Source organism: Maylandia zebra, linkage group LG18 (genome assembly GCF_041146795.1).
Source record: "Maylandia zebra isolate NMK-2024a linkage group LG18, Mzebra_GT3a, whole genome shotgun sequence".
Lineage (NCBI taxonomy): Eukaryota > Metazoa > Chordata > Actinopteri > Cichliformes > Cichlidae > Maylandia > Maylandia zebra.
This window is the reverse complement of record NC_135184.1, coordinates 880,575-893,349: the sequence shown is the minus strand read 5'-3', so window position 1 is coordinate 893,349 and position 12,775 is coordinate 880,575. Positions and strand designations below refer to the sequence as shown.

The following is a 12,775-nucleotide window of genomic DNA, read 5'->3' as shown; positions in this document are numbered from 1 at the left end:
AGGAGGTCCTCGAAGTATTCCTTCCACCGCCTGACAATTTTCTCAGTCGACGTCAGGATATTAGGATACCCACCCCAGCCCGCCGCCTCTCACCAGGGGCAACTCCAGACTGAGACAGAGTCCAGCCCCTCTCCAGGAGACTGGTTCCAGAGCCCAAGCCATGTGTAGAGGTGAGCCCGACTATATCTAGCCGGTACCTCTCAACCTCACGCACTAACTCAGGCTCCTTCCCCACCAGAGAGGTGACATTCCATGTCCCTATTGCTTGTCTTGGCAGCCGGGGGTCAGTCCTCCAGGGCCTCCGCTCCTGGCCGCCACCCGGCACACAATGCACCTGACCCCTATGGCGCCTCCTGCGGGTGGATGGGCCCATGTCTCCTCTTCGGGCTGTGCCCGGCCGGGCCCCATGGACTAAGGCCCGGCCACCAGACGCTCGCCCTCGGGCACCCTCCCCGGGCCTGGCTCCAGGGCGGGGCCCCGGTAACCCTATCCCGGGCAGGGTAAACTGTTCCCTCGGTGTGCAAATTTTTATATACTGCAGGAAAAATGAAAATAAATATTACAATGCAAATTTGCAAAAAGACAGCATGTGCACCAAAATAAACTATTTCCAGCAGTGTAATTTGAGTTCTAAGCATCCTGAAAATGATTCAGAAAAGCAAAAAGTCAAACATGACTTTCAAAAACACCAGCATAGGCTTATAAGGCCCTGAAGGTAAAAAACTACATTTTCCTCGAAAATGACGTCTCTTCCAGTTTCGGGCAGGTAATGGCGGACATGCAATAGTTCGTGCTGACGTCTGTTCCAACCAGGGTAGTGTTATGAACAGCTGATCAGATCGGTGTTTCTGGAATATTATGTTTTTGTTACTGCAAGTGCTTTTTATGCAGTTTTTGCAAAGCTAAATGTGGAAGGAAACCGTGGCCTAGGGCAAGCTGATGGCATCAGATGTAAGTACAACTCCTCCAAAAATTATTGCGCTAGCTTAAGTGATTCCAGTTCTACAGGGATTTAAAAATAGTTATGCAAAACAGAGCGTTCCCACTCCGACCGGTTTTAAAGGTTATATTTTATGTAATAAATTCTAAAATTAGGTTAGAAACGATAGAAGACAAATGGCACGATAGTCCACACGATATTTATCGTCATATCGCTCAGCACTAGTGGGGGTGCAGTCACTGGTGTAGATGGTGTACAGGAGTGGACTCAGCACACATCCCTGTGGTGAGCCAGTGCTGAGTGACAGGGTGGATGATCTCTGGTTGCCAACCTTGACATATTTTCATCGGTCTGTAAGAAAGTTTTTGATCCATACACATGTGGGGTGGAGTCCAAGTTTACAAGCTTGTCAATAACGATGTCTGGGATGATGGTATTAATGGCCGAGCTGAAATCAATGAAGAGCATCCTTACTGAAGTCCCAGGAGGGCAGTGGAAGTTGCATCTTAAGTTGGACCTGTTTGCCTTATAGGCAAACCTGGTGGGGGTCGAAGCTGGGTGAGAGGTAGTCTTTTATGTGCATTAAAACGAGCTTCTCAAAGCACTTAGCAACTACTGGAGTCAGAGCGATGGTTCTGTAGTCGTTGAGGCCACTGATGGTGGTGGACTTGGGGACTGTGGGATTATTGTTGCTGATTTGAGGCAATGTGAGACAGTGGCATGTGACAGGTAAATGTTGAATAGTCTGGTGAACACAGGAGCCAGCAAGCGCAGGTTTTGAGGACACTCCCAGGTATTCCACTTGGCCAGTGGCTTTGTTGTCAAAGATGTAATAAAAGATTCAAAACCAGAACACAGTTGTGGCGCCATATGAGAACTCACACTGAGAGGTGTATTTTGACACAAGGTTAATTGCTCAGCTGTGTTGAGCTAAAAGTCAGAGGTTTGTGTCACAAAAGTAGCTGTTTTTATCTAATTCGCTGTGGTAACTTACACTAATAACCTGGTCAGGAGCAGGTAATGTGTTCAGAGTTTCACTTTAAAAGTGACTGTGCTGTTATACCTCATTCTAATCTGCTGCTAAATCTCTTTAACACTGATTAAATTGTAGCAATTAGAACACACAACACAAGAAAGTAATACAATTAATTTAGATTTGCCACAAGCTAAAGCAAATCTGTTCTTAGTTTTTGCTGCTGTAAGTTTCAGGTCTCTAATGTGCAGTTGTTCCCTTAATATCATCTTCGCCTCTGTCAGTGTGTCCCAGGGTGGCTGTGGCTACAATGTAGCTGCCATCACCAGTGTGTGAATGGGTGGATGACTGGATATGTAAAGCGCTTTGGGGTCCTTAGGGACTAGTAAAAGTGCTATATAAATATAGGCCATTTACCATTCATAATCTACCCCTCAGGTTAGAAGTCTTTTTAGAGAAAACAGTGTCTAAGTAGAGAGTTTCTAAAGGTTCAGAGTTAAACCACCTTAACGCAGTAGTATACCTGCTGTAACGGTCATTTTTCTCACCACCACGACCGTTTTTTACAGAAACTTGTTGTACACCCACTGTTACGGCGCAGGAAGCCTCTGCATTATTGTCCTGAACAGTCAGATCAGCCTGATGTCTTCAGCTGTCAGACTGCGATGTGATCAATTTTTAATGTTTTTATTTGTTGTTGTTTTGTCTTTTCAGTTTTTTGATACACATGGAAATCTACTGTGTTGTTGAATTAAAGTTAGAATTTTACAATTATGTTATAAACCAAAAATGCACAACAGCTGTTTGTTTTCATTCTTTGTTTTTTATCCACCCAAAACTCAAACATGACGGCCAACCTAACCACTGTGGTGATCACTGAGCAGGTTGGCCGTCTATCACAGGTCTAACAGAGACAGAATATTCACACTCACACGTTTGCATGTGTGATTTTAAGTTTGACTTTTTTGATCTCACAGGTAAAACTGTGTTACAGCAGCAGGATGAGAATGAGTAAAAAATGTGCAGTATACAATAAACAACAAATAACAGAGTTAAAATAGAAGTGCCAGGTAAGGGTCTAATACTATGAGATGCAACAGGAATGTAAGACTGGCATTGTGTAAGATACTCATGAGCTAAATAACAACTAAAAAAGTACAACTACATTTGTACAGTCAAAGGGAAACTAGTCCAATGTTCTTCTCACAGTTTCAGTCTCGTAGAGTAGTGATGTGTCGGTTGCGAACGAAACAGCTCTTAGAGCCGGATCTTTGACGTGAATGACGCGAGCCATGTTTTGTTTTTGTTTTTTTAGAGACAAAGCACATACAAGCTCCAAAGCACGTACAAAACACAACAGACGTGCTCCAGGATGCTAGGCACAGTGTTGAGCTTTTGTTACGTAGTGGCTACACAAGCCAGAAAGTACCAATGACCGGATTTGGTGTGTGGTAGTAACAGGTAAATGAACATTTTTTCTTTAATTATTTGAATATAACTATACACACATGCTTTCATGCTTTCAATTGTGTAATTTAAGTGATCTAGGTAGCTCTGTTTTGGAAGTTCAGTTAACGCTAGAAATGTGTTTTGGAGTTTGTACCTGCTCTGTCTCTAAATAAAACCACTTTTTTTTACATTAGTAATTCCTTTAGTGCATAATTTTATATTGTTGTTAATAATAAATTATTTAAAGCAACAAAACAACCTGAAGAGCCGGTTGGGAGCTGAAAGAGCCGGCTCTCTAAAAAGAGCCGGAAATCCCATCACCACGGTAGAGAAGTAATAATAATAATAATAATAGTACATTTTATTTGTGGGCGCCTTTCAAAAACCCAAGGTCACCTTACAAAAAAACAAAATTAATAAAAGGAGCAATAGTCATAAAATACATAGAATAAGTTAAAATTGCAAAACAGAACTTGACAGCAGATAAAATCAGCACTAAAGTGAATAAACCAGTTTGAACAGATGTGTTTTGAGCTGTGACTTAAACACAGGAAGAGAGTTTTTATTTCTTATGGCTTGAGGAAGAGAGCAACTGAAGGCTCTGTTCCCCATGTTCCGAGGGACCACTGTACTATATTTCACTGGCAAATATTGGAAGGACCCACAGAATTTGGTCCTGATGAAAAGTGGAGGAGTGCATCGATCAGACACTGAAATGAAAAATGTAGAAAGAAGAGAGAAAATAATAGGCCTTAACGCTTTCCATCAATGTGATCAAACAAGTAAAGACTGTAATTCTGACTGGAGAGAAGTTTAACAGTGTGTGGCTCCCTCTAGTGGATGTTGTGGAGTATTCTGTTGTCTTTGCTCCAAAGGTTTTTGTACAGAGTTTTGCTGTTTCCTGTCACTGTGGGCTGCAGAGCACAGTAGTACACAGCAGAGTCAGACAGCTGAAGCTTCTGGATCTTCAGAGGAACTGATCTGATGCTGGAATCCAGTGTGGATGAAAATCTGTCTCCAGCCTCGTTTTCCCCCTCACCAACTTTAAAGCGACTCAGGATGAATTTGGGGCTGTTGTTTCCATCCTGTTTGTACCAGTAGAGATAATGATTTGATGAGCTGGTGTTATACTGACAGTCAAGTGTCACTGTGCCTCCTGCAGCAGCAGTCTCTTCTCCTTTTGCTTGCAGCACGTTGTCTTTTTGTGCTCTGCATTCTGTAAAACACCAACAAACAGTATCAGTGTGCTGTTAAAGAATCACGTCAATGTTGATATCAAAGAAACAGAGTTGTGTTCATACCGAGGCACATAGCAGCCAGCAGCACTGAGATGAACAGAGGCGTCATATCTGCAGTGTAGAGTAACTGTGAGCTACAGCAAGTATAAAGAAGCTGTGATCTCTCTGTTTAGTCTTCATCAACACTAAGTTGGTGGATTAGAAGGAGGAGCCTGATCACAGTGACAGGACTCATTCACAGCCCTGTGTTATTCCCCCTGCTGACAGCTTCACACTCAGCACGTCTTTCTGCTGCTCTGCTTTGCTTGGAGATCTTGCAGCAGGAAGTCTATAAAGTGAAATCTATCCGTTGGTAGTTTGATCTACCTCTCCTTCAATGCACATGTTGAAGAGTCCCTGGATAAGACTGATGTTCACAGCTGTTCTTTCTGTCAGCTCCAACCTGTCTGATGGTTCTCCTCTGAGCTCTCTCATCACCAAACTAATGCTCACCGGTTTTAGTTTCACACAATGCAACAATGCTTATGGCAAAAGGATAATTTGTTTTTGATGGATCTGTTTTCTCTTCGCACTGTAGCCTTGCTGCTTAGAATCTGTTCATTTACTGCAACGGTGAGTTTAAAAATGTACACATAGGAACTAAAGGCAACACGTGTGCTCTGCCGGAAGCTCACCACGTGACACCAGGCGGAAGAAAACAAAGGAAAGGCGCTAATACCGTTAGCTTTCCACGTGTGTGTGCCTGAGCACAGGGACTGTTGTGTTGTTGTGTGAGCTGAGTGTGTGAGCTGCGGCAGCAACGATGCCTTCAGTTCAGTATCTGAGAGAGTTCATCAACGAGCGACTAACTGCTGCTGCTGAACAAATATTCTTGGAGTTTGAAAAAACGATCGTCCAGTACGAGGAAGAGATCGACCGTCAGCGCAGACTGCTGGATATCACCTGGAAACCCCAAATCAAGCTGCACAGGACAGGTGAGTGTCCCTCTGAGGGAGGATCCTGATCACAGCTCTGCGGGACGTTTCTGATTGTGAGGACTTTTTGGAGATGTGAGCTAACAAAGAGCAAACAGAGGACAGGACTGCGCTGCGCTGCATTCAAACAGCAGGCGCTGAAATCAGCCTGGATTTCTCTCTTGATTATTTAGTGAAACAAAGTTAGGATCAGAAGATTTGTGAGTCTGGTTCAGAGGGGGGCCCATGTGCCGAAAAGCCCCCGGAAGAGTCAGGGTTGGACTCGGTCCAGGGCCGTTTCCTCCCCGCTCAGTCCCTCTCTTCCTGTTTGAAATCAGGCCGGATTTAAGCATTTTATTCAACCTGATTTATATAGCACCAACTCAAAATAGCCGCCTCAAGCCACTTTATATTGTAAAGTATGGGTCCTGCAGTAATACAAGGAAACCCCAGCAATCATATGACGCAATTTGAGCAAGCGCTTTGGTGACAGTGGGACGGAAAACCAACCTTTTAACAGGAAGAGACCTCCAGCAGAACCAGGCTCAGGGAGGGGCGGCCATGTGGGAGTGAGGGGAGGAAAACAGGACAAAGACAGCTGTGGAAGAGAGCCAGAGATTAATAATTAGTAGTTGTTGTAATAATAATCATAATGATGATAATAACGACCAATGATTGAGAAAGCTAGAGATGATGATGATGATGATGATGAAGTAAAACAGTGTTTAATTGGAAAGTGTTGGAAACATAATATGAGCTGCAATAATAAAATGTGTTTGGTGATTTATCTGCAGGCTGTTTCTCTTTTAACATCTTTAGAATTTTCTTCAGTTTACTATTTCGTCCCCATTTTTCTATTCAGCACCACAAAACTGTCAGGTGGTTCAGCCGAATTAAAATAAATAACGTCCCTTTGATTGTCTGCAGTGCAGATCACATTATTTTCTGTTTGATTGTTTTTTGGAAATTGTAATAATTGTGTTCTAACGGTAAATATTTCTGTTTTTATTCTTCAATGTAGTATGTAAACACAGAAAAATACAAATATAAATGCATAAAGTATTGTAGAGAGTACAAAAAAATGATTATTTTGGGATTTTAATTAATATTTTATTTGATTACACCACCTGACAATTATTAGCTCACACTATGAGAGTTGTGTGTGTGTGTGTGTGTGTGTGTGTGTGTGTGTGTGTGTGTGTGTGTGTGTGTGTGTGTGTGTGTGTGTCCTCCCCCTTTGGGCTTGATGAGGCGTTTCCAGGGTTGGCAGGGAAACTGGACTCACCTAACTGCATTGTGTAACTCTGGTGAAGGAGGTTGTTTTTCGGGAGTTGGGTTTTGCCCTTTAGTTCCAGTCAAAGGAACTTTTATTTCTTCAACATACCAAGACATTTCAGATAATTTCATGCTGGTACCATGGAAGGTCTTCACTGTGAGTGAAGACACAACCATCGCCAAAGTAAACCACGGGAGGACCTAAAGGAAACTGGTAGCAACAAACTTGATCTGATGCTTAAATCTCCATTAATCAGCAAAATATGGACATTTTAAAGAATCTAACAAAGGCAAAGTGGCTAAAGCTAAAGCTAGCCAGAGCTCGCAGCCGGCAGCCTCGGTATGTCCTGTTATTTTAACTGACATTATACACATGCTGTAAAATAATGGAAGTACCTGTAGTTTGTTTGTATTTCTATAAATAAATTCAAATTTTATTTGTCACATACACAGTACGATATGCAGTGAAATGCTTAGACATCTGCTCGTGACCTAAATTAAAAGACTGAATAGGATAGGAAATAAATCTGAAAATTAAAATGAAGGGTAAATTTAACTAGGAAAGAATAAAATAAAATAGAACAATAAGAGCAGCAGTACAAGTAATGAAAGAAATGTAATGTCCAGCGTTGTGCAATCCACATATTTAAGTGTCTTGTGTAGTGCAAATATAATAATAATAATGGATAGGATTTATATAGCGCTTTTCAAGGCACCCAAAGCGCTTTACAATACCACTATTCATTCACTCTCGCATTCACACACTGGTGGAGGCAGCCGCAGTTGTAGCCACAGCTGCCCTGGGGCAGACTGACAGAAGCGAGGCTGCCATATCGCGCCATCGGCCCCTCTGGCCAACACCAATAGGCGGTAGGTGAAGTGTCTTGCCCAAGGACACAACGACCAGGACAGAAAGAGCTGGGGAGCAAACTGGCGACCTTCCGGTTATAGATACGCTTCCCAACCCCCTGAGCCACGGTCGCCCCTAAATATGCTTAAAAGTGATTTATTTAAGTGACCTGTGACTAAGTGAGTGATCTGATTAGATGACCAGGCAGTGTAGTTGTGCAGTGGCCACTAGTGTAAACAAATGTCCAGAATGTCCAGTGTGTGTGTAAGAACCACATGTGTGGGTCAGTACTGTATGGTGGTGTGACCGAGAGACCGTATCGCCTGCGGGAAGAAGCTGCTCCTCAGTCTCTCTGTGTTGGTCTTCAGGGAGCGGAATCACTTTCTTGACCCTCGGCACAGAGGGTCAAGAGACCCTCGGCACAGGGTCTCTTGTGCCGAGAGAACAGAGAGAACAGTCTGTTGTTGGGATGGCTGAGGTCCTTCACCATCTTCCTGGCCTTGGTCCAGCACCGCCTGCTGTAGATTGAGTGCAGGTCAGGGAGCTCGGAGCGGATGGTGCGCTCAGCTGACCGCACAACCCTCTGTAGAGCTCGTCTGTCCTGCATGGTGCTGTTCCCGAACCAGGTTGAGATGTTTCCCGTCAGGATGCTCTCTATGGTGCACGAGTAAAAGTTCCTGAGCACCTTGGAGGGCAGTTGGAAGTCTCTCAAGCGTCTGAGGTGGTAGAGACGCTGTCGGGCCTTTTTCACCACGGTGTTGATGTGACAGGACCATGACAGGTGAGTTAAGCGCTTCCTCTGAACTCATTCCCTCTAGCTGCCAGTTTTTCAACTCCCTGCGGGAAAGTGGTCGTGGCGGAGGTTTTAAGCAACTGTTTTTAAAAAACTTTTAAATGACGACAGCTCACCGCTCATTTATGGCAGCTTTGAACAACAATTATTTCGGTTGGATCTGCATTCGCCTGTGCTGTGTGCACTTGCATATCTTACACCGAAGTTTAACGAAGATTTTATTCAAGACTTTGTATTTTTATCGGGGATCTTACCAAGATTTGACAGCGTTTTAATCCTTGGGAATTTTAATATTCATGTTTGCTGCTACCAAAAACCTCTGGTTAGAGACTTCCTGAATCTTATTGACTCTGTTAATCTTGTCCAGTCAGTCAATCGTCCCACCCATGAGCGTAGATCTAGTTTATCTTGTGGTCTGCAGCTGTGTGACATTCAAATTTGCAAGTTCAATTTCTGGGCATTCCTCGCTGCACTGTACAGCATACACCACATTGTTAAGTCTGTGTTTAGGAGTTTTGTCTTTTGGGTGAACCAGTTTTTGACAATACACCCCATTGTCTTAACAATGTGGTGTATGCTGTACAGTGCAGCAAGGAATGCCCAGACCTCTACATTGGAGAGACCAAACAGCCACTTCACAAGCGCATGGCACAACACAGAAGAGCCACCTCCACAGGACAAGACTCAGCAGTCCATCTGCATCTAAAGGTCAAAGGTAGGGCTGGGCGATATGACCCAAAACTCATATCTCGATATTTTTTAGCTGGATGGCGATATAAGATATATATCTCGATATTTATTTTTTAAGCCATAAGTTAAGAACAAAAAGAGAGTTCTTAGTCACACTGTGTCCCAGATGTCACACGGGCACTTTTATTTACATACAGCGTAGATGTACATGAAGAAATTACTCAAAAATTAATTATCAGCATTTAATAAATAATCGTGGTCCACAAATAAAAGAAAACAATGTTGTTTTTGTGCATAACAAAAAGCTCACAATTGTGCAGTCAAAATGTAAACTAATAGACGCTGAGCGTAATAACAAAGAGACAGATTTCACAGCTGCACCACGTCTCTGAACAGGTGCCATTTGTGGTCCTTATAAAAACACAGTACGTATCACTCCGCGAGGCTCCTCCCCGGTAGCCGTAATCCTCCGACAATCCATCAAGCGGTGCAGCGCCGTAGCTTAGCAAAGTCATATTAAAACATTTTTTGACAGATTGCTGAGCGCTGTGTACCACATAAAATCGGTTCGCGGTCAGTAAGCACAACCAGAATTCATACATAAGGCGCACTGTCGATTTTTGAGAAAATGAAAGGATTTTAGGCCGTGCAGCCCCTCCTGGCTGCATGTCGTTAGCGCGGTTAGCTCGCTAACACGTTGACGCCGTCCAGCCCCACGCACGGTAACTCGCTAACGGAGATTTTCCGCTTTCATCTTGTTATTGCCTGCAGGTGAAGCTATGGGGGAGGCGGAGTTGTGTTCAGTGAAGGAGAGGCGAGGCCGAGTAACGTTGCGTAGAGACAAAAGTGGACGAAAGAGAGGCAAACTTGCGGCTCCGCAAGTATAATTATAATGTAACATAGACTATATCGATATAAACGATATTGTCACATCTTATATCTCGTATGAAAATATATTGATATTTTTAAAAACTCGATATATCGCCCAGCCCTAGTCAAAGGTCACTCTTTCGAAGATGCCAACGTTCACATTTTGGACAGAGAGGACAGATGGTTTGAAAGAGGAGTGAAAGAAGCATCTATGTCCACTGTGAGCGACCATCTTTGAACAGAGGGCGGGGCTTACGACACCAACTCTCTGCCATCTATAATCCAGTTTTGAGATCCCTCCCCAGACTCCTTAACGCCCACTCACATCCTGGGCCATCTGACCTCAGGAAATCGCATGATAAGGTGGGGCCAGGTTTCACAGTGAGCTCACCCGAAACTCTGGCTGATTGGGACCCACACCCAGTTTCACACCTTGGCTCAGGCGATTAGAGGATCATCAGGGGTCCTTTTGTCCCTCTGTGGGGGGTTACTCCCACTGGGTTTAAATCTGGGACTCTCCACCATTTGACCTTAGAACTGAAGAAGCTTCTCGGATGAGAGGTGAAACGTCTTCAAGCAACTTAAAGAAGTCCAGACGCTTTTCTTTGCAAGCTCCTTTGACTACGATGACCTGAATGACTGAGAACCTTCACAGAGATTTCTCCTTGTATATGTTATCAGTGATAGTTTTTAGAAAGAAAATTGAAATCAGCAAAAGTCTGTATTAACAGGTCACAAACATCAGAATCTGTCCTCCTTTTACTTTATAATCCAACTGTGACTGTTTGCTGTAATCATTTGTTCAGGATGATCGTCTCCTGGAGGAACAAAATGCATTTGTATAGCGCTTTACAGTCAGTTATTTCCAAATCACAGCCTCTTAATACTCTGCAAGCTTCCCGCCCCTCCCTCTGTCTCTCAACTCTGTACACGCAACATCTGAGTGCCTGTGTGTCAGTTCTTGGTTTGATTTAGCAGCTCACTACAGTAAATGTATTACCTAACCTCACTTGACCCTTATTGGTCTTATTGGTCTAATGGTGAGCTTAACTCTACAGTAGGATGTGTATTCTCTGTTGCAGCCTTCATTTGTGGTCTTTCTCCTTGTAGCTGAATTTTCTTTAACTGTGAGGATTGTGCGAACAGCATCCATTTCTCCAGTGGTTTCAAAAGCAGACGTGAGTGATTGTCAGCACTGACGAGAGGTGGCAACTTTCTGAGGAACATGTTCTCACTGTAGAGCCTTATTTTGACGGTATATTTGCTCAGATATGTTTTTCTGTTGTCACATTACTTTTCTTTTTTCTTTTTTTGTCTCCTTCAGTTCCTCCAGACGTCCCACAGCAGCCTGTCTGTGAGGAGGAGGAGGAGGAGGAGGAGGTTCTCCCTGAGCAGCAGCTCTGGAACCAGGAGAGGAGCTCCAGTGTGGAGCAGGAGGAACCAGAACCTCCACAGATTAAAGAGGAACAGGAGGAACTGTGCAGCAGTCAGGAGGGAGAGCAGCTGGGACTGAAGGAGGAGACGGATACCTTCATGGTGACTGCTGCTGAGGAAAGAGACCACAGTGAACCAGGAGGAGACGGGGAGCAGCTCCCCTCTCCCAGCTCTGCTGGAGCTGAGAGTCAGGATCAGGAAGGAGGCAAGAATTCAAGATCAAGTAGAAAAAGAAATAAAAATCACAAAAATAAAGAAAGCCCCACTGCATCAGGGAGTCGGTGTAACTCTGCTAAATGTAAAAAGTCTCTAAAATGTGATGTTTGTGGAAAAACCTTTGAGTTTAATTATCAAATTAAAATCCATTACAGGATGCACACAGGTGAGAGGCCGTTTGCTTGTAAGATGTGTGGGAAAATGTTCAGATGTAATAATTCTTTGTCAAAGCACATAAGAACCCACACAGGTGGTAAGCCATTTTCTTGTACAATATGTGGGAAGATGTTCAAACGTAGCTCTCACTTAACAGAGCACATAATGACTCACACAGGTGAAAAGTGTTGTTCTTGTCCAACATGTGGGAAAATGTTTGCATATAATAGGGATCTACTAAAACACTCAAGAAGTCACACAGGTGAGAAACCATATCATTGTAAAACATGTGGGAAAGTGTTTGGATATAGTAGTTCTTTATTCAAGCACATGAGAGTTCATGCAGGTTTGAAACCATCTCATAAAACATGGAAAAATATTCAGAAGTAGCTTTAATCCTCCAGAGTCCCGCCCCCTTTCCTTTAGTGTTCCCAGTCAGAATTGACCGGTCTGTTTTCACAGCTCTTAAATTAGCATAAGGCAATTGTATGTAAAACACAATATTTATGAGTGCTTTAAGTTGTAAATCTGTCAGATTTGACCCCAACATGACAGGAACACAAAAACACACATGCTGTAAAACATGAAAACTCACAGAGAGAAGTGTTTCCTCAACCAAGATTATTGGCTTAGTGAGCTGCTTTGAGCTGAAACCACATGTTTGTGTCTCTAAAGTCTTTACCTGGCCAGTTTTTACCTGGCTAAATCACCATGGTAACTTACACTGAACATATAAATAAACTGGTCGAAAGCGGGTAATGTTCGGAGGTTCAGTTTAAAAGTGGCCAGAATGTGACCCCCGTATGTGTAATTTAATAATGCAGCAAATGTAAAGTATGTTGTTGTACTTGATTCTAATCTGCTGCTAAGTCTCTTTTACACAGATTGAATTGTAGCTATTACAAAAACACAAAAACAATAAAATGAATTTCACTTTG

General features: G+C 43.2%; 1 protein-coding gene across 3 annotated transcripts; it reads left to right on the top strand.

The window, feature by feature from the left end:
• The first annotated feature begins 5,265 nt into the window (after positions 1-5,265).
• Positions 5,266-12,775, top strand: LOC111501487 (uncharacterized). 3 transcript variants are annotated; one of them, XM_076876699.1, is made up of 2 exons: positions 5,266-5,574; positions 11,365-12,775. In XM_076876699.1, exons 1-2 carry the CDS (start codon positions 5,403-5,405, stop codon positions 12,225-12,227), a joined length of 1,035 nt encoding a protein of 344 aa, XP_076732814.1. In that variant the 5' UTR covers positions 5,266-5,402; the 3' UTR covers positions 12,228-12,775. The 3 variants fall into 3 exon arrangements, with proteins under 3 accessions (XP_076732814.1, XP_076732813.1, XP_076732815.1); XM_076876698.1 differs by having other exon boundaries at positions 11,356-12,775; XM_076876700.1 differs by lacking the exon at positions 5,266-5,574 and adding an exon at positions 8,424-9,186 and having other exon boundaries at positions 11,356-12,775.

Excerpts from the sequence above, each read along its gene's own strand:
- LOC111501487 (XM_076876698.1), top strand. The coding sequence starts at position 5,403 with ATGCCTTCAGTTCAGTATCTGAGAGAGTTCATCAACGAGCGACTAACT. Across the intron at positions 5,575-11,355 it reads AATCAAGCTGCACAGGACAG|TTCCTCCAGACGTCCCACAG; the intron begins GTGAGTGTCCCT and ends TGTCTCCTTCAG.